This window comes from Antechinus flavipes, chromosome 3, assembly GCF_016432865.1.
Source record: "Antechinus flavipes isolate AdamAnt ecotype Samford, QLD, Australia chromosome 3, AdamAnt_v2, whole genome shotgun sequence".
Lineage (NCBI taxonomy): Eukaryota > Metazoa > Chordata > Mammalia > Dasyuromorphia > Dasyuridae > Antechinus > Antechinus flavipes.
In genome coordinates, this window is record NC_067400.1 from 299,623,775 (window position 1) to 299,645,412 (window position 21,638).

General features: G+C 35.8%; 1 protein-coding gene across 3 annotated transcripts in view; it reads right to left on the bottom strand.

The window, feature by feature from the left end:
- The window catches only part of CD47 (CD47 molecule), an 88,067-nt gene that overhangs the window by 50,633 nt on the left and 15,796 nt on the right, over positions 1-21,638 (bottom strand). For all 3 annotated transcript variants that reach the window (XM_051985243.1, XM_051985242.1, XM_051985240.1), the window contains exon 3: positions 1,374-1,463. In XM_051985243.1, the coding sequence (XP_051841203.1) occupies positions 1,374-1,463 (90 nt within the window). The remainder of the gene's footprint in view (positions 1-1,373; positions 1,464-21,638) is intronic.

Below are 21,638 nucleotides of genomic sequence, written 5' to 3' on the forward strand. Positions count from 1 at the left end.
AGCAGAGAGTCTGGTGAACAAAACTAAAGATAATAGAAAGTGATTTTTTTAAAAAATCATATTGGGAAAAATAGAAAGGTCAGAGAATGGAAAGGATCACTATTTTGAAAAAACATGATCATAACTGATTTCAGAAAGAAGAAAGAGCTGCCTATTTTTTTTTTTTTTTTTTTTTGCTTCAGGGAAAAGCAGTTGGTTGGATTAGAACAGCTGTACACAGCAGAGATTAGTGCCAGAGATAATGTAAGTGTGAGGGCACTGAGGAATCATTTCACATATCTGAAGGAGGCAAAAATACCAAAAATCTGAAATCTTTATTCATCTCAATGAGTAGCAACTTAATATCTAATATGTACAAATATATATAGTACATATTTTTAAAATTGATCCTATCAATATTTCCAGATAAAAGATTTGTTACAACTACAATTTTGGAAATTCTCATTTCTATCATTAATATGTAAAAACTCAATTAATAGAATTATTTTAAAAAGTAATTATGTAAACACAAAGAAATTTTCCCTAATCCTAAAATATTCAACAAATATTTACTAAGACTTCACTACAGAGATAAACAAAACAAAACAAAACAGAGAAGCTAACATGGAGGATATCTAATATACCTTCAGTAAAAATGATTATTAATAATCAATGCTAAATGTGAAGCAAATGAATGTTAGTATTTGGTATGAATGGTCCCATGACTAAACATTCAAATGATTAAGGAAAATTAGCATTTTCAATGACCTTTGATTTGATCAGTATAGAGAAGTTCTGTTAGGGAAATTGGCTACACTAATACATACCAAACTGGTCACCTCTAGTCTTGAGGGTTAGAGTATAGCCTGATGCTCACATAGATTAAATGACTTTCTTATTACATAGCTTGCAAGTGTCAGAATTGGGATTTGAACTCCGGTCTTTCCTGACTCCAAATAAATGTTTTATTCAGTATAGTACAGGGCTTCTTAGCAGTAAAAATTCCTAATACTGTATTTTCTCAAGATTCACTTGTTATATTGAGAAGTTTAATTATGGGTAAATAGTTCATTAAATTCAATATCATTGTGATCTAAAACCATTAAAACACATGGTGCTGTCTTTTTAGCCTTAAAAAGGTAGAGGAAAATACCCTTGGAACCTGAAAGTGTGCTAGGGAAGGAAGTGAGTGGGCCTATTCAAAAGATTAAGTAAAGGACACACAAACTACAAAACATTTTTATTTTATCATACTGGCACTGTTTCAGAACTACATATCATTAGCAAAATGGTTTCACTGAATATTTCTCTACCACGGTGTCCAAAGAACCTAGCAATTTTACTACTAAAATATACATAAATAAGAAAAGGAATTGACTTATTTTGGTACTTACTCACAATACCGAATTGACCCCAGGAAAGCAGTATAGCCAAAATCGGGAAGATAACGATGAGAATGTTTTCTTTTGGATAAAACCATGAAACTTTGAAGAAAAAAGAGAAATATGCATTAAGTCTCATATTCAATTTAAGTACTTTAAATTAATACAACCAAATTTTAGTGTGGTAAAGGAAAAATGACTGTAGATACTTAATGTATATATATGCCTAAAAATGTGGTATAGTACATTTCCAACTAATTATGTATATTACTTAGATTCACAAGATCATATATAGCTCTTGAACTTAAAGGACCTTAGGGTATAAACTGTTTCCTTATCTATCATATGATCTAAAAGGTCCAACATTCTATAATTCTATGAAAATGTCTTAATTTTTAAAAGAAAAACAGATTTTCCATAATTTGTGCTTTTAGAATTGTTAGCTCTCAAACATTTGCATTAATACGAGGAATAAACAGATTATTCACAAAGTCAGACACGAAAAGCAACTACATTTGATGATCAAATGTTTTTGTCTTTGCTTTTGCATATTTTATTTATAAAAATATTTTTGTATTTGCTTTACAGAGCCATACAGATATGGCTGATGTTATAGGAATTCACGATGTATTCAAACTACACTGTGAAAATCTGACTTGAGAAGAACTAGAAAACAAAATGCTTTCCTCCCACGAAGTGTAAATCCTCCCTGCAATTTTTATTTTATGCAAGGAATAGATCTAAAGCAAAATGATGCTAGGAATATGCAAAAAAGATTTTTAACAGATAAAGTATATAGAGGGAGTAGGAATGTCAAAGTTGAAATTAAGAACATTAAGTATATGAATAAATATTTTCTTCCATCTTTCTAAATGAAGCACAAATCAAAACTGTTAATGGAAAAGTATTTCAACATATTAGAAATAGCACATGGAATTTTTAAAGACACTGAAAATCAATTTAGATGGCATCTGGTAAACTATATTATTAAATATGCCCATTGTAAAATTAATTCTTCTAGCAGTTAAGCATAAAACAATAATAACAATAATCATAACCACAAGAAAAACTACATTTATGTGAGTTAAGCTTTTAAGGTAAGTTATATGTTATCTCATTGAGTCTCTCAAGAGACTATAGAGATAAATACTATTATCCCCATTTTATAAATGTGTATAGAGAGATTCAAGAGAGGTTGTATCTTGCACATGGTCAAGCAACTAGTATAAATCTGAGATTTAAAATCCAAGTCTTCCTGATTCCATATCCATGCTACTAACACAATCTACAATGTTCTCCCAAACTCTGTTTCCACTTGGAAGAATCTGGTACTTCCCAAAAACTCCTCCTAGAAATGCCTAATAGCTCAATGAAATTCACTCTGGTCCCTTTATCATTTCATTGTCCTCCATTATCAACATATGCCAGTAAAAATTCCACACCTACAAATAAGCAGGAAGCTAAACAAGTAACCCTTGGTTCTTAAGCAACATATAATAAACCTTATCTTTCAACATAAAAGTTACAAAATTAAAACCAATGAAATGTTCATATTGATCAATAAATAGCAAACATGCTGCCATTAGAAATTCCAATACAGAAATTGCTTAGTTACTTTTTTAAGCAGTACCTACTTATGTTTTTTCTTAACTTAAGAAGGTATTCAATAATTGTTTGTAATGTTGATCATGAGTCCAATAAAAGTTTAATGACAAAAGAAAATAATGCTGCAAAATTGTCTTACTTTATACTGAATACCTGCACACTGAGAAAAATGTTCTAGCATAGCAGAACTGCTTAATGCCTTGACTTTTCCATTATTCCACTTTATTTAAGTGAGGTGAATGCTGCATATTTTCCACAGTTAAAATCCTACCACAAAAGGAATTATGCTTCTGTTTATGCTTGTCGTCCTACAAGTAAACTGATTTTTAAAGGTCTTGTGCCATGATTATTACATTTAATAGGAATATTAACTATTCCAGGGTGGTAAATTATGAATGAAAGAGATAAGTTAAGTTCTAATATTTTGTAATATACTTTCATTGACTGATATACAAAACTGGGCTAGGAGAAAACAATAAAGCCTTGTCCCAAATTATTAGTTTTATATAAGTAATAAAGTTATCATAATATTTTTAAAGTTTTATATCATGATGGGATAAGTTAGACTAACAAATGGGAAGAAAAGGTCAGGGCATCAAGAATTCTGAATTAGTGTCAGGGAATCAATGGAGATGAAAAAGAAAGATGGTTCTAAACCTGATCCATTAGGAAAGTAAATAGGTAAAGAGCTGGGGAAGGCTACTCCAGTTTAGAATCCCCATCCTCTTTGGTTATTCTGTCCATAATTAGTCATAGTAAGCATTAAGTGGCAGATATGTGCTAGGCTGGAAAAAATAAAAACAGTCCTTGTTTCTTAAGAAGCTGTGGTTTAACAGTAGAGACAACAAACAATTATGTTCAGACAAACTATAAACTGGATATATTAAAGATTTTCACAGAGAAGAACTAAGGAGGGAAAGTCTTCATGCAGAAGGAACTTTAGTTGAGTCTTAAAGTATAAGCCAAGAAGTACAGATGAGATAGTTAATGAGAAGAAAGGAAGTAAAGATAGCAATTACATACAGACTCAAGGAGTTTAGCAACAAAAGGAAGAGAAATGTGGGGCAATAGCTAATAGAAAGAGGATAGGGGAAATATGGGCATGTTTATAGTTAATAGACAGGGAAAGCCTGAAGATTAGTGACAATAAGTATGATATATGGAATAGAAGGAATCATTTATTCTTATACAAGGGGTTGCTTTGATAAAGAGAAATGAAATTTTTTCATGTGATAAAGGAGAGAATGGCAAAAAATATCTTAAGAGAGATGACATAAAAAGGAAGGGAGAAGACCTCCGTCTTCCTGTGCAGTAAATGGCCTTAATCTTTTCAGTGAAATATGAAACAAGGTTCTTAGGTAAGAGGGTGAGGAGACAGAGAACAATGGAAGGGCTGAGAAAGAATAAAAAGATTTGTAAAAATTACTATGGTAGGTAGGATACTGAATAATTAGGTTAGTTTTAAAGGTTTGCCTTGCTGCAGTGAGGACCCAGTGAGGATTATGTAACAAAAATTTGTAGTGAACCTTGTCCAATAGGCATTATGATCATAATTTTATGATTTTTCTCCAGCTTTCAAAAGTTTTTGAGAAAGAACAAAGGTATATTGTAGGTTTCTCAAAGATGAGATTTGGCAAGGTAAAATCATCATACGATAAGAGACATGAAAAAAGGCAGTACAAAGATGGGCTTATTTATCAAGGATCAAACTCAAAAGCTGAGGAATTGGAGGTCCAGATGGACTGGGTTTGGAATTACCATTCAGCGGGAGAGGTGGAATGACAACAGATTATGATCAAATCAAGGCATTTCAGAGTTCACGAACATGAAAGTGGGACATTTGTGGATTATAACAAGATCATAGGAATAATCATCTTCATGAGTAGTTGTACTGGGGTGGAAGAATAAGTCTTAAGAAATTAGGGAGTAAAGGTATTTGAGGACTTATCATTATTTATGTTGAAGTAGTATGAGGAAAGGTATTGGAGAGATAAAAGTAAGTGTGGGCCAGGCACTGAACTCACTGAGGAAAGAAAGGGGTGACCTGAAAGTCCACAGATAACAACTACTAATTTTTATGTGGGTGATAAATATTGATTGAATGTCCCTCAAAGGAAAAAAGGTTACTGAGTGATGGCAGTAGGAGTGCCTGGAAATTGTAGTGGTAGCAAGAAGGATTCTAACCTTCCTACCAGCACCAGTGAATTGGAGGATATGAGTATTTCCAATACCAGAAAGGGTAGTCAGGGAAGCTGTGTCATCAGAAAGGAGCCAAGTCTCAGTGAATAGAAGATGGAGGAAGCAAGGAAGGAAAAGGTTCAAAATAAAGCTAGCTGGTGACCTATGGAGCAGCCATTCTGGAGAGCACAGTAAAAAGGGTGAGTAACTTTAGAATGGGCACCTTAGTAAGGGGAGGGGCATGGTCTTCAAGGGATTGGAATAAGGAAGGAATAAGTGAAGGATAGAAAACATATTTCGAGCAATGGCAACGAGGGTTTCAGAAGGGGAGGGTCTGACATGGTGGAAATAAATTCATCATTGAAGAATGACTTTAAGCATGTAATCATTGTCCCTAAAGGTTAGGACTGGGGGTAGAGCTGTCCCAGGTGACAGGACTGTGAGTTACAGGAAAGGGGACAAGGAGGTGTCACAGAGATGTAGGTGAGAGTGGAGAGAGAATGTATGTACACACACACACACACACACACACACACACACACACACAATGTTGTTCAGTCATGTCTGACTCTGTGACTCCAGTTGAGGTTTTGGGGGCAAAGATATTGGTGTAATTTGCCATTTCCTTCTCCAGCTCATTTTACAGATGAAAAAACTGAGGTAAACAGAGTTAAGTGATTTACCCAGGGTCACACAGCTAGTATTTGAGAATGAATTTGAACTTAGGACTTCCTGATTCCAAGGTCAGCGCTCTATCTACTGTGCCACCAAGCTACCCTAAAATATTTTCACTAATTGTGTGTGTGTGTGTGTGTGTGTGTGTGTCTCATCTTTTCCATAAGATCAAACATTCTTTAAAGATAAGGACTGCTTTTCTTTATTCTTTGTAACCCAGTGCTTAGAACAGTTCTTGGCATATAGTAAATGTTTAATAAATCTATATTAATCAATTGATTTTCCTGAATAGGAAGCCAGTGACAAGAGTGCAGGGCTGGAGAAGAAACAGCTAACAAAAAGCTCTTTTGCCCTTGGTGATTATGTCCTCGGGCAATTTGATGTTGAGTGTGGCAAGGACTGTGTCATTGCATAGAATCAGTGGACTACTCCAGCTCTCTGTGCGTACCTCAAACTTCTCTCCTCCCTTCTATCCACATCTAATTCTACCTGTGAGGAACTTAATAAACAAGCCCTATTTACATAGCATACAGCACATCTATAATCCTGGAGCTAGAGAGTTTAAGTATTATAGTCCCCATTTTACAGATGAAAAAACTGAGTAGCAGAAAGATTAAGTGATTTGCCAAATATATACAAATAGCAGGCAGAAGGTTTTTCTGACACCAAGTCTAGTGCTCTTACCTGTATATTATAATATTGAAATTACAGCTATGACTTGTATACTTCTCTTTGGTGCTCCTGATTTTTTTTTTGCACACGCACACACACACACACACACACACACACACACACACACAGAATTCCTCGAGATAACATCTTAACGCAGTGAGGCAAAACCAGCCTGTGTAAGCATTTCTGACTGGTGTGAATTTGTATATCATGAAAAATAGAAAATGAACCAGGAAATGAAGCAAATAGTAAAGGAAAAATCTCTATGAATCAATGTCAAATGAGCAAAATAGAAAAATATGATGTAAAGGAAAATGCCTACAAATGCCTCTGTGTGTATATATGTATACAGATAAGTGCAAGGTCTAACTAATTCTGATGATGATAAGTAGGAGTCTTCAAACAGAGATTAATTCAGTCTTACTTCTTCAGTTACAGTATCAGAGTTTCAGAACTAGAAGAGAAGTTAGAGACTGTGTAATTTAAACACCTGGTTTTTAACTGTAAAGATAAGAAAACTAAGGTTCTGAGGCATGAGGTTACAAAGCCAATTAGAGGGAAATCTAAAACCAGAAACTGCTATTGCAGATTGAGCATAGGACCTGAAAACAGAAAGACTGTGTACTGCTTTTGGTACTGATTGAATAATCTTAATGTCTTTATGTCAGGTGGTACAGTGGAAGGAGCATGAGTCCTGAAATCCGAGGATACATGTTCAAATCCTGCCTATAATGCTTATTATTGGTATAACCCTGCACAAGTTTTAACAGAGCTGGAACTCAATTCTTAATCTGGAAATTAGGAAGGCTCAGTAAGATGACTTATAGGCCAATCATCAATTACTAAACCAGACAGTAAGTGTGAACTGCACTGCTAGATTCAATTCCCCAAAGTTGATGGAATCACAGATAACTCCTCCTGACCTATCAAGGCAATGCTACAGACACTATTCACTTTTGGTGCAGCAAAGTCTGTGACAAGATCTCATAACATCCTTGTGGATAGGATGGTCAAATACTGGCAAGAAGGGTTAACAACTTATAACTATACTCAAAGAATGCTGATTAGTACATAAACAAATCTTGAGTACCAGGTCACTATGGCACTTAACTATTTTTGACAATAATTATTTGATAGTAAAACAAGAACACTAGGTGTATATGCTTCAATAATAAACACTGAACACCAAATTCTTAAATATTTGAGGCATTATATAGGGACCAACTTCTTCAGGTACAAGAGGAAATATCCAGAGGTATTTGGCTGCACAAGGCTCTGCCCATTCTAGGGCCATTAAGCCCCAGTGAAAATTCCACTAGAACAAAAATTGTGTCTGGGAGCTTGGATGAATTTTTATCATGTTTTCATTCTACTGATGCCCACTTTAAGAGTATTTAAAATCTTTATCTCTCTTCAAAAAAATACCTTTCCCATCAAAAAAACATATATACCTTTAAAATAGATGCCCCAATCCTGACTATCCTTTATCCTCTAGACTCTTTAGTTGGCTACTGGTTACTGTGTTTTGTACTTTAGGAAAAAGGAATTCTATCCCAAGTTGAGAACATTTTAATCTGTTGATAGGTTGCTACATTGCCTAGAAGCTTCTTGCTCCCTCCAACAAATTCCTAGGGAATGGGAGAACAAGAAGAAATCAAAGTACATTTGATCATTTGAAAGCATTTTTATGGATAACTTATTAAATATATTTCACACCTAAAGTTTCAAAGTGTATTTGTCAAGATCTACACTAGATTAATGTCAAGATGGGAGAAGGTCTCTGATGTCCTGCCAGAGTTCAGCTCTTGGCCCTATCTTTGAAATACACATACGCACACATAGGATTTCTATAACAAGGAACAATACACTGAAGCTATGCTTATTAAATCTGCAGATAATATGAAGCTGGGCTGAATGACAGAGTGTGAACTGAAAGAGATCTAGGTAGACTAGAAAAATGGCATGAAACCAACTAAAACAGAATACAACATAAAATCATGTAGTCAGTTTCCAAAAAAAAAAAAAATTAAAATAAAAAATTGTATTTATATAGGATAAGGGACAATCCGACTTTGTAACACTTCACATGAAAATCCTTAAGGGATGAAGTAGAACATAAGCACAAAGTACCAAATCTTACAGTTAAAGGCTGCCAAAGACTAGTGATAAAATGCTAAAAGTATAACATCTATCTTTTTAACAATATGAATCCAGTCATTTGAACATCTGAGTCAGGGAATATCAATCTCCAAAAAAATTAATGTGAAGGATTATCCAAAAGACAATGGAGAGATGCATAGGAGATAGAAATAGGTTGCAACAGATCACCAGTACAGAGGCATGCAGAAGTAGCATCAAGGATGGTATCCTAAGAGATGGAATTTTTTTAAAATTATGGTCTTTTAATCCAGACATTGATTTTCATCAAGTGTAGGAACTCATGTGGCAATTCCTTACAACAACAAAATAGCAAGCCATCTACACCTGATAGATAGCCTTAGTGAGCTAACTGCCTAGGGTTGTGAGAGGTTAAGTTTCTTGACCAAGATTACAATGGTAGTATCAGAGGCAGGACCTGAACCCTGACTCCAGATTAGTGCCCTATCCACTATGCTATACTTCCTTCTCCAGAGATGTATGACAGAAGGAAAGAGTGGACTGGTCAAATAGTGAGGGTTAACTTAACAAATAGCTTAAATAAGTATTGGTATTCTTATAATTTCTTTAAAAAAAATAAGGACCCTAGCATGTTGAGAAGACCTTCAAATGAGGACATCTGGACAAGAGTCACATAGGCTATAGAAGCATGGAAGACTTATGATGTGCTTAACTGGAGAGAATATCCAGGTAAATGAAATCATAAATCTCTCCAAGCACTTCTAAGGAGAGATAGGAATTCCATATTCTGCAGTGGTCAAGCTACATCTGGAATACTGCGTTTAGAATACTATATTTTATTTGCAGCAAATTTCTCTGAATAAGACCTCATTTCTCAAAACTCAAATTTATTAAAGTAAGAGCCATTCCCAATGGATAGTCAAATTATTGAACAGGTGATTTTCAGAGGGAAAAAAAAAATCAAAACTATAACTAATTATATGAAAAATGCTCTAAACTATTAATACTTTTGTTGTTGTTCAGTTGCATCCAACTCTTTGTAACCCTGAGTACCACAGCATGCCAATACTGCCCATAGGATTTTCTTGGCCAGAATATTGGAATGATTTGCCATGCCCTTCTTCACTGGATTATGGCAAACAGAAATCAATTGACTTGGCCAAGATCACACTAGTTAGTAAATACTCAAGGCCAGATTTAAACTCAGATCATCCTGATTCCAGCCCCATCACTCCATTAATAATTAGAAAAGGAAATTAAAACAATTCTGAGGTTATCACCTCATATCCATCAGATTGGCTAAAATGACAGAAAATGAAAATGATGACAAATGCTGGAGGAGATATGGGAAAACAGATTCTCCAAGGCACTCTGGATAGAGCTGTGGACTGGACTAACCACTCTGGAAAATAATTCGGAATCATGCCCAAAGGGCTATAAAACTATGTATATCCCTTGCACCAAAATGCTGCTGAAAGATCCGTAGCCCAAAGAGATCAAAGAAAAAGAAAAGAACATTTATGTACAAAAATATTTACAGCAGCTCTTTTTGTGATAGAAAAGAATTGGAAACAAGAAATGACCATAAAGTGGAGAGAGATTAGAAAACTATGGTATATAAACATAAAAAAAAATGATGAGGGAATGGTTTCAGAAAAACCTGGATGACATTTGAACTGATGTGACGTGACGTGACCAATCTACAAAGTAACAGTAATACTTCAAAAATAATCAACTATGAAAGACTTGGTAATTCTGATCAATAAAATGATCCACCAAAACTCCACAGGATTCATGATTCACCTTCAAAGTGAGAACTGAGTATAGATTGAAGCATCTTTTTTTCCTCCCTGGAATATGGCTAGGGCAGAAAAGTATTATAACTGCCTCAAATGTATAACAGTTATTGTATTTCTTGCGTTCTCACTGGCCGAGAGGGATGAAAAAGAGGGGGGGAGAATTTGAGACAAAAAAGAAAACCAAAGAGAAAAAGAAGAAAATATTATACTTTATTAGGTATCTAACAAAATGCCTACATTAGATATTTAACAAAACTATGATGTTTACAAGAGATGCTGATCAACATGGTAAAAAGTCTGGAATTCAATATATATGAAGAATGGCCAAATAAATTATTGAGGTCTAAATTCAAGAAAAAGACAAGAAAAAGCAGTTTGGGAATGGCTAGCAAGTGGAAAATGAAAGAGATATTTTATATATCACATTTCAAGAAGAAAGAGCTAGGAATAATGGGTAAAAGTTATATATTGCCCATTTTGGATACAATACAAAGAAATACTTTCTGGTGATTTTTATCTGTGCATCAAGCAAATAATACACACACAATGACAAAACTAATTCTGGGAAGGCTGTTAAACTTCCAGTCTCCTCAGAAAATGACAGTTACACTATTACTGGCCATTGTCTCTTGGCTACTGAAGCTGGTGATACGAATATAAATAAAAAGAACAATAAACCAAATCAAATACTATTTAATTATGCTGAATAATTGGCCCTGGAGAAGAGTTGAAAAAATGTACCTGCCCTCCATCTTTGTAAGGGTGGTGGACTACATGTGTGGAATATTGTGTAAACTGTCAGACCCAAAGTATTGGTTGATTTTGTTAGACTGATTTTTTTTTTCTCTTTTAAAAAACATTTGGCACAAGGTTTAATCACTGGATATGGCCAGGGAAAAGATTATATTAGAAATAAAGGCAATGTAAATGAAATAAGATAAAAATTATATCTTCAATAAAGCAATGGAATATACCATTAAATAATGGACTCTTCATTAAAAGAATTATTTCAGTAGAGTCTAAGTGAACATCTGTTAGGAAGGCACAAAAAGTCAAACTAGATGATGTCCAGGATCACTTTTAAAATTATGTATTTCTAGGTAGAGAAACAATTTGGAAAGCATATGGTATTTTAGTGACTTCAGAAAATAAAAATTATAGTATAAAAATGTTATTTTGGGACAGATTACTATTTAAACTAAATGATGAATCAGTAATTTTTTTTTCCATTCCTAAATTCTTCTATTACATAAATAAACCATATTCTAGTTAAGATTCTTGTTATTATCCACCATTTCTATCCTTTCCCAGGTCATCCCAAAAGCTAATCCTGGACCCTATAATCCAACAACCCCAGGATAGCAACTTGATAGGCATGACTAAACCTGTTAATAATAATCTAAAGGAAGAATACAACTCTATTGGGGGAAATGGAGGGAAGCAGGTTATCATTGTTTTTTACCCGTCTTGGCAGATGAGAGAGTTAATGGAAAATTTAGAGGTTACTAGTTCAATTCTCTCATTTTAGAGATGGGGAAAATAAGAACTACTATGCCTTGCAAAATATCATAACAACAATGATTTAAACCCAGGGTCACCAATTCCAGTAAAATGTCCACTACAAGACTGAAAAGTTAGCCTATACAGAAGGCTGTAATGTGTTCTGGAGAAATGGGGCAGAGAAGACAGGACATGCTTAGGACATGCTCTTACTCTCTGGTGAGAGCATCCCAATCCCAAGAGATGTTAAATTCTGCAAAATAAAAGAATAGGAAAGAAAGCAGACCTCTTTAATAAAATTAAAGCTATCAAGGGAAAGTTTCATGCAAAAATGGGCATGATAAAACATATCATGTTATGTGATAGAGATTTAACAGAAGAAGAAGAAATTAAGAAAAAATGGCAAGAATTCATTAAAGAACTATATAAGATGGAAAACAGATGGTACAATGGATAGAACACTGACCTTGAAGTCAGGAGGACCTGAGTTCAAATCTGTCTCAATTAATACTAGCTGTGTTATTTACTAGCTGGTCAAGCCACTTAAACCCAAAGGCAGGGGGGAGAGGGGAAAAGAAGGGGGAAGAAAAAGGGAAAAGAAAGGGAAGAGAGAGAATGAAGGAAAAAGACCAAGGGAGTAGGGAGAGAAAAGGGGGAAAGAGAAATAGAGGGGAAAGGGCAGAGAGAGTCAATTAGGCCTTAGAAATTTTGTTAACCACAAGGGTAGTGGAGGTGATACAATCCAACTGTGCTATTTGAAATTCTAAATATGATGTTGTTAAAGTGCTGTACTAATTATGCCAGCAAATTTAGAAAACAGTGGCCATTGAATTGGAAAAAAAAAAATCAGTTTATTTCCCAATCCTAAAGCAGAACAGTGTCAAGGAATGTTCAAATTACTGAACAACTGCACTGATTTTACACGCCAGCAAAGTCATGTTTAAGATTCTGCAAGCAGTTTCTACTGGGCTTATACCCCAAAGAGATACTAAAGAAGGGAAAGGGATCTATATGTGCCAAAATGTTTGTGGGCAGCCCTGTTTGTAGTGGCTAGAAACTGGAAAATGAATGGATGCCCATCAATTGGAGAATGGTTGAGTAAACTGTGGTATATGAATGTTATGGAATATTATTGTTCTGTAACAAATGACCAGCAGGATGAATACAGAGAGGATTGGCAAGACTTACATGAACTGATGCTAAGTGAAATGAACAGAACCAGGAAATCATTATATACTTCAACAACGATACTGTATGAGGATGTATCCTGATGGAAGTGGATTTCTTCGACAAAGAGATCTAACTCAGTTTCAATTGATAAATGATGGACAGAAGCAGCTACACCCAAAGAAAGGACACTGGGAAATGAATGTAAGCTGCTTGCATTTTTGTTTTTCTTTCCAGGTTATTTTTACTTTCTGAATCCAATTCTTCCTGTGCAACAAGAGAACTGTTCAGTTCTGCACACATATATTGTATCTAGGATATATTGCAACATATTTAACATATATAGGACTGCTTGCCATCTAGGGGAAGGGGTAGAGGGAGGGAGGGGAAAAGTTGGAACAGAAGTGAGTGCAAGGCATAATATTGTAAAAAAAATTACTCAGGCATGGGCTCTAACAATAAAAAGTTATAATAAAAAAAGAGAGAGAGAGAGAGAGAGAGAGAGAGAGAGAGAGAGAGAGAGAAAGATTCTACAAGCAATGCTTCAGCAATATGCGAACCCAAAATTACCAAAACAGGCTGGATTTCAAAAAGGCAAAGGAATTTGTGACCAAATTGCCAATATTGACTGGATTATGGAAAGCAATGGAGTACCAGAAAAACATCTATTTCTGCTTCATTGACTACACTAAAGCCTTTGAATGTTGTGGATCACAACAAAATGTGGCAAGACCTCAAAGAGATGGAAGTAATTGGATCACCTTACCTATCTCCTGTGTATTTTACACATGGACCAAGATGCAAGAGTTAAAACTGATTATGGAATAACTGAATAGTTTAAGATTGGAAAAGGAATACAACAAAGTTGTACGCTATCACCTTATTTAACTTATATGCAGAATACATCATATGAAATGAAGGCTGGATAAAGAAAAATTGTTGGAGAAATATCAACAATCTCAGATATTCAGATATCATCACTCAGCAGAAAGTTAAGAGGAATTAGGAAGCCACTTGATGATGATAAAAGAAAAAAGTGTAAAAGCTGGCTTGAAACTCAGCAGCACAAAAACTAAGATATTGACAAATGGTTCCATCACTTCCTGGCACACAAAGGAAGGAGAAATGGAAGCAGTGTCAGATTTTATATTCTTGGGCTCAAAGATACTGCAAATGGCAACTTTAGCCATGAAATTAAAAGATGCTTACTCCTTGGGAGGAAAAATAGAGTAAATATGGACAACAGAATAAAAAGCAGAGGTACATATAGTCAAAGCTGTGACTTTTCCTGTAGCAATGTATGGCCATGAGAAATGAACTATACAGAAAGCTGAACGATGCAGAATTGATACTTTCAAATTTTGGTGCTGGAGAAGACTTGTTCTTTGGACGATCAGATCAATCAATACTTAAATATATTCAGTCTAATCACTGAAAAGATAAATAGTGAAATTGAAGTTTAAATATTATAGCCACATAATGAGAAGCTGAGACTCAATAGAAAAGACCATGTTGTTGGGAAAGATTGAAGGCAAAAGGAAAAGGGAATGACAGAGAATGAGATGACTAAAGAGTCTCACAGAAAGAATGACCATAAACTTGGACTGACATCAAGAGACAGTGGAGGATAGAAGGGCCTGGCATGCTGTGATCTATAGGATCATGAAGAGCTGGACAAGACTGACCAGCTACAAAACTCCCCAAATCTCAATCAACAAGTTCTCCAAATGGTTGCTTATATCTAAGAACAGTTCAGTCTCTTCTATCTTCTATTAATCTTTCTGTCTCTTCTTCTCTGTCTTATACCATAGATAGGGATTCCTCAAGATCAGAGGTAGGGAATCTTTTTTCTGCCAAAAGCCATTTGGATACTTATAATATCATTTGCATGTCATACAAAATTATCAACTATTAGAACTCAAACAGTGGGAGATTATTGTGCCTCCCTTTCAGCTTATCATTGCTTGTGGTTGCCTTAAGCAAATGATTTTCCCCTGCCTTACATGGCCTGCAGGCATGATGTTCCTTACCCTGGTCTAAGATTATCATTCCTTTACTCTCTTTCTCTCAGCAATCTCTTCCACTCTATAACTTCTTTGTAGACTATTCTAAAATGTCTATCTCTAGTTATGATCTCTTTTCAAAGCTCCAGAACTTCCATCTCCATTTACCTCTCTGGCATTGTGGAGAAGTCCAAATGGTTTAATCATTATAGATTTCTATGTCCAAAACACATTTTTGGATAACCAAATCCATTACCAAAGAATGTATAAGAAAATATATTCTAGTAACTCCCCCTTTTTTTAAACAGAGGCAGAAGACTATGGTGCACAGTTTATAGCCTCTCAGACAATTGCTCTTTTCTAGAGCTTTTATTTCCTATTTAGTGCGGATAAGTCATCCAACCCCCATGAACAACAAATAGTAGCATTTAATGTCTGCCTTAACTGTGGGTGATTATGATTCTGTAACCTATTTGAGTAATAACTTTAAAAAATGATTGGCTTATCTGTAACAAAACCATAAATAGGCACCCTCGTTTAAAAACCTCACTAAAAAAATTCTGCAGAATTTTCAGAATGACTACTTTATAATGCTAAAAGGCTTTATACTGTTATGCTAAAAGTTGACTAGTCAAGACAGTAACTTTTATTGACTTTTTCCCAAGAAAAACTATATAAAAATCTGATCATTCTGCAACATATTCTATTCCCTAAACTTGGACAGTGGAGCTCCTGAGTTATACAAGGCAAAGAAAGAAGCCTGATAATGATAATCAGACCAAGATATACCAACACCTATGCTTTTTAAAAAAACTAGACCGTTATTTTATTACTAAGATCTAGGGGGCTGGAGGTGACAAAAAGGTAACACATGTCCTCTTTGAATATCCTTTTCATTTAACAGTCAATAGTCTTGATCAAGCACTTGATCAAGTGGTAAGCCTGAACTCGAATCTGAACCTATTGTAAAATGTGACTTGATAGGCGTAACTGGTACTTTGTGACCTGACTGGCTGGAATACACCATTCAATTTAAGAAGTCCAATGCTGAGTTATCTTTCCAACAAAACTTGTCCTTTTCTTAATTTCCCTATTTGTTACTAATTGAAAGAGATGGATTTAGAGCTGCTATTAAGAAAATCTTCTCAAATAATATCCAAAAGTAGAATGAAGCTATGGAAAGTAATGGATATCCCCCCTTGAGATCTTCAAATGAGGGATATTTCTTTAGATGGCATCTGAGGTTCTTACCAATGCTGAAATTCTGTGACTTTGAGAAATAAGAAAGGATTTTTGCTCCAAATACCTATGCTCAAATCTCAGAGTCTTCTTCGATTCCCACTCATCCCCAAAGCCTCAATATAGTTCCAATTCTCTAAAAGTCTCAAGCATCTATTCATCCCTTTCCACTGAAACTGTCAAAACCCTTTTTAACTGTTACCTGAAATACTTATAAGAATTCCCCTCACCACATTTCTTTTCTTACAATTCAATATTTATTAAGCACATATTCTATAGGAAACACTGTTAGGCCTTATATCCCATCCTATTTTCAAGATTAATATTTCTCACATATAAATCTTACTATGTAGCTATACTACTCAAAAATCTTCACCACCATCACCAAGAAACCCAAACTTTTCAAAGCTTTTTACAATCCGGCTCCAAACCACCTTTCCCTGTTTCACCCTATTTTTCTTCATGACTTTATGTTCAAGCAAAATTATACTCAGGACTATTCAAAAAATGTCATTTGCCTTTTGTACAATCCAAATGAAGAGAGCTGGAACTCTGGAAAAGTATACTTGAAATAAGGTGTTCAGTGGAAGGGATGAGATAATAGTTCTCTAGCTCACATATATACTTAACACTTAGTATGGTGATGTAATTGTTCTCTATTTCACATATATTCAGTACACTGTAATGATGTAATTATAATAGAGTATTTAAAATGGAGACAAAGTCAGACTCAGAGGGAGACAAAGTCAGACTGCTGGAAGACACTGGTTCAGACTATGACAGACACAGACAATGAAGGAGAGAGAGTGTAAAAACTTTAGATTCTATTCTTGTCCATTCTCCTGGTGTTGATCCTGCTGACCAGGGCCCATTTGAAAGGACCTTCAGGAAGCTAGCCCAAACATAGACATGAGGATCTACACTCAGCAGTGTGACTGATGTGATCTGTGGAGAAGTCCCTGTGACCGGGAAATAGGGTGAGTATAAAAATAGACAAGCAGGAAACTTTGGTAAGGGCTAAACTAGTTACTTTCATTTTTTAGCTAAAATGGGGCAAATACTAAGAAAAGAGTCTCCCCTATTCCAAGGGAAGTATGTAGAATGCATAGTTAGGTTAATAAAGAAGCAAGGTTTGTTGGAAGCAGATCCATGGACTCTTAAATATATTAGAGTGCACATTTCCTTGGTTCTCTAAGGAAGAAAAATTAGAGCCAGAGATGTGGGAACTAGTGGGAGAGCAACTAATTAATTATTACAAAGCTATGGGTCCTGATTCAATTCATAAAGAAACATTCCTTATGTACAATATAGTAATATTGGCTTTAAGGAGCCCACAAGTTCTAACAAAGCAGCTAAAAAGCATGGAGAATTGGATAAGAACAGTGCTGATGAACGTAAGGGGTGTGGTGTTCCTCACTTTCACAGCTCAGTTACCCCGGGGCAGTTGCTCTTAGTTCATTCCCCATTTCTTGACCATCCTCCCTCAATTTCGCCCTCCTGGGTGAAGGGAGGAGGAGGGGGAGGGGGAAAGGCAGCGACACCATCAGTACCACCCATATGGCAGTTTTGTCCACCCCCATGACACGATTATAAAAGGCACTAATTAAAGCTAATGAGAAGGGCAAGATACATCTGATTTAAAAATCTGTATACCCTATGACTGAAAAGTTTGACTCTTCAGGTTAAGAAAAAAGGAAAATATACTCCGTTTAATCTAGAAATTATCAAAGATCTGAAAAAGGCTTATACTCTTTATGGGCCTACATTGTCTTATGTTAAGATGTTATTAGAGAATCTGGCTTTTGAAGTTTTAACCCCTAATGATTGGAAATCTATAGCAAGGATATGTTTAGAACTTGGACAATATTTGTTGTGGCTTTCTGAGTAGAGTGAACTCTGTAGAATACAAGCCCAACGAAATAGGCAACCTGAAGTTAATATACCAGTCACCTTTGAACAACTAGCAGGTTTATGTCTCTATGCAGACACTTTAGCATAAATTAATTATCCTAAAGCAGAAGATAAGCAAATTGCTGCTGCTATCAAAGCATGGGGCACCCTCCCAGGAAGACAAGATAGAGGGGAAGCCTTCACAAAAATAGTACAAGGTCCAAATGAACCCTTTGCTGATTTTGTGGGACGTTTGTGGACAGCTGTCACACAAACTATTGGTGAAAACGTAGCAACAGAAATTATGATAACACAACTTGCTAAGGAAAATGCTAATGAGCTTTGTAAAAGAATTATACTAGGACTACACAAGGATGCTCCTTTAGAGGAGATCATAAGATGCTGTGGCACAGTGGCCACAAATACCTTTTATACCCAGACTATGATGTACTTTTCAAAATCAGAACATGGGAAGACAGGGTTCCTTTTGGCAATGGACTTCCAGAGAGACTGATCAATGCTTTTAATGTGGTAAAGTAGGGCATCTGAAAGCTCAATGTTGGCATAAAGATAGAGTAAAAAAACAGAGTGGGAGACAAGACCCCAAACCTCACGTCCAAAATGCAACAGAGGCTTCCAATGAGCATCAGACTGTAGAATGACTCAGAGAAACAGGAAGCCGGGGCCCAGCTCCAGGGCCCCAGGGAAAAAACACTTGGAGCATGGTGGTAGCTGATGTTACACCCAGAGAGTCTTCAGAAGTTCAGTATTCCAATATGATCAATCAGTCAAAAAGCAATATCATGGGAGAAAGGGATTACAATGGGGGAGAATAGAGTTGTATGCAGCTGGGACTACTGAGATATCTCCTGAAGAGGTGAAATTTGTCCCTGTCTGGCCTATGGATCCTTTCCCTTCAGCCACAATAGGCTTGACTATTTCATCTCCTGAGAGTATTTACAAAACAGTGTTCATCCATACACTGATGTGGGAAATTGGGGAATGTGTAGATAATATCCCAGTCACTAATATGGGTAGACAATGTATGACTTATCACCCAGGAGAAGTAGTAGCATCAGATTTACTGATACAGAGTCCTAATAAGCAATCTGGTGATATTTGCCCATATCGGACTCCCAATAACAGAATCCAGGAATATTCTGGATAGCAGCTGTGATAGCTGACCATCCAATGCTCACTATTTATGTAAAAGGCATACCACTGGAAAGGTTGGTCGACACAGGTGCATATTGTACAGTCATTAGAGGTATCAATTGGCCCAATCATTGGCCAAAAATTAAGGCAGATACCTATATGTCTGGCATGGGAGGATCAATAGCAACTGAAGTTAGTGCTACCCCTTTGAGATGGATTTTTGAAGGTAAAAGAGGAGTTTTTACTCCTTTTGTAGTTGAAAAAAGTCAATCTGTGAGGAAGAAACATCTCACAACAGTTAGGATTATAAGTGAGTACTTTGGCTCTTTAGGCAAGGATGCTGTTGAAGGCCTGCCTGCATTCTTACCTGTTCCTATTCAATGGAAAACTGATACACCAGTGTGGGTAGAACATTGGCTCTTAGCTAGTGAAAAAATTCAGCCTTATTAGATATAGTACAGAACACTTACAACTTTCTATAAATCCTTGCAATTCCCCTGTATTTATTGTAGAAAGAAATCTGGAAAATGGAGGATGTTGACTAATTTAAGAAAAGTAAATGAACAGATGGAAACTATGGGAATTCTTCAGCCTGTTCTTCCATTTCCTACTCAATTGCCTAGAGAACAGCCTCTTTGGGTTATAGACATTAAGGATTGTTTCTATTCTATCCCTCTAGATAAAGAGGATATGAAAAGATTTGCCTTTTCAGTGCCCAACATTAACTTAGCTGAGCCTTGTAAAAGATATGAATGGACAGATTTGCCACAGGGAATGAAAAACAGCCCTATTATATATCAAATGTATATTGCTGCTGCTCTTATTCCAGTAAGAAAAGCATTTCCAAAAGTTATATTGTTATATCACATGGATGATATATTGGGATGGGCACCTGAGAGACAAATGTTAGAAGCATGTCTACAAAAGACCAGGGAAACACTAAGGAATTACAAATTGCATATAGCTCTAGAAAAAATTCAAAGACATGCTTCTTTTCAATATTTAGAATACGAAGTATACCCTAAGGTGCTTACAGTACAAAAGCTTTCCTTAAGAACAGAGAAGTTGAACACCTTAAATGACTTTCAGAAATTGATAGAAGATAGCCAATGGATGCACCCAGTGTTAGGCTTAACTACCTATCAATTACAACCATTGTATGACATTTTAAGAGGAGACACTACTTTAAATTCACCACATCACCTTACAAAAGAAACTGGCATATCCTTTAATCCTAAGGACAGGCAATATTAGAGAGGAGAAACAGAGTAATCTAGATGCTCCTCCAAAAACAAAAGAAAGGGGGAGCCACAGGTAACCCTAGAGAACTCTTAAATTTAGTTCTTTATACAATTAACTTCTTGATTTTTGACAAAGATGCACTTGCTCCGGCAAACAGGTTTTATAACCCACCGGAAGGGCAGTGTCCAGTGCAAGCAGCTCCACTATCTTTAGATAATCGCCAGGTGATGTGGAGAGACCCAGAAAGTGGTGAATGGAAGGGACCAGATGAGTTAACTGCTTGGGGGAGAGGGTTTGCTTGTATCTCTACAGATGAAGAAGGAATCAGATGGGTGCCAACAAGACGTATTTGCCTAGTCCATCAGAAATATGAAATGAAGGAGAAGACCCAAGAAACATCGGGTGGTTCCGTCACTGACTGTGCCCACCACTGAAAAAGCCTGGCAGTTATGGCGTTTGACTCATGGACATCAAAAATTGTCAATGAGACTGATGCAGGACTTCAAAACCCTCAGGAATCATTGGATTTGCTGACACATGAAATAATGGACAACAGATTGGTTTTGGACTATCTCTTGGCTACTGAAGGAGACATATGTGTGATTGTTATTTATGTACCTTCCTTCTAGGACTTATAGACATGTATAATTCCTCATGTTGATTCGTGTTGTTTGTTACATCACTACTAGCCTGTCTTATATTATTATGTGCTTGTGTAATACCTCCCATGCTGATGGATTTATGTATACCTGTTTCAAGTAAAACCCTTCAGTCCAGAGGAAACCTGCTAACATTATCTAGTTTGGTGTTCTCACCTTCCTGAGAAGTCAGGGAGGGTATGACCACCTGTGTTCTAAGACAAAAGAAAGCTGGAGATGTAGAGGACAGAACTCTGGAGAAGTATATTTGAAACGAGGTGTTAACTCAATGGAACTGATGAGATAATGATTTTCTAGTTCACATATATACTTAGTACTTAGTATGGTGATATAATGGTTCTCTAGTTCACACATATTCAGTACACTGTAATGATG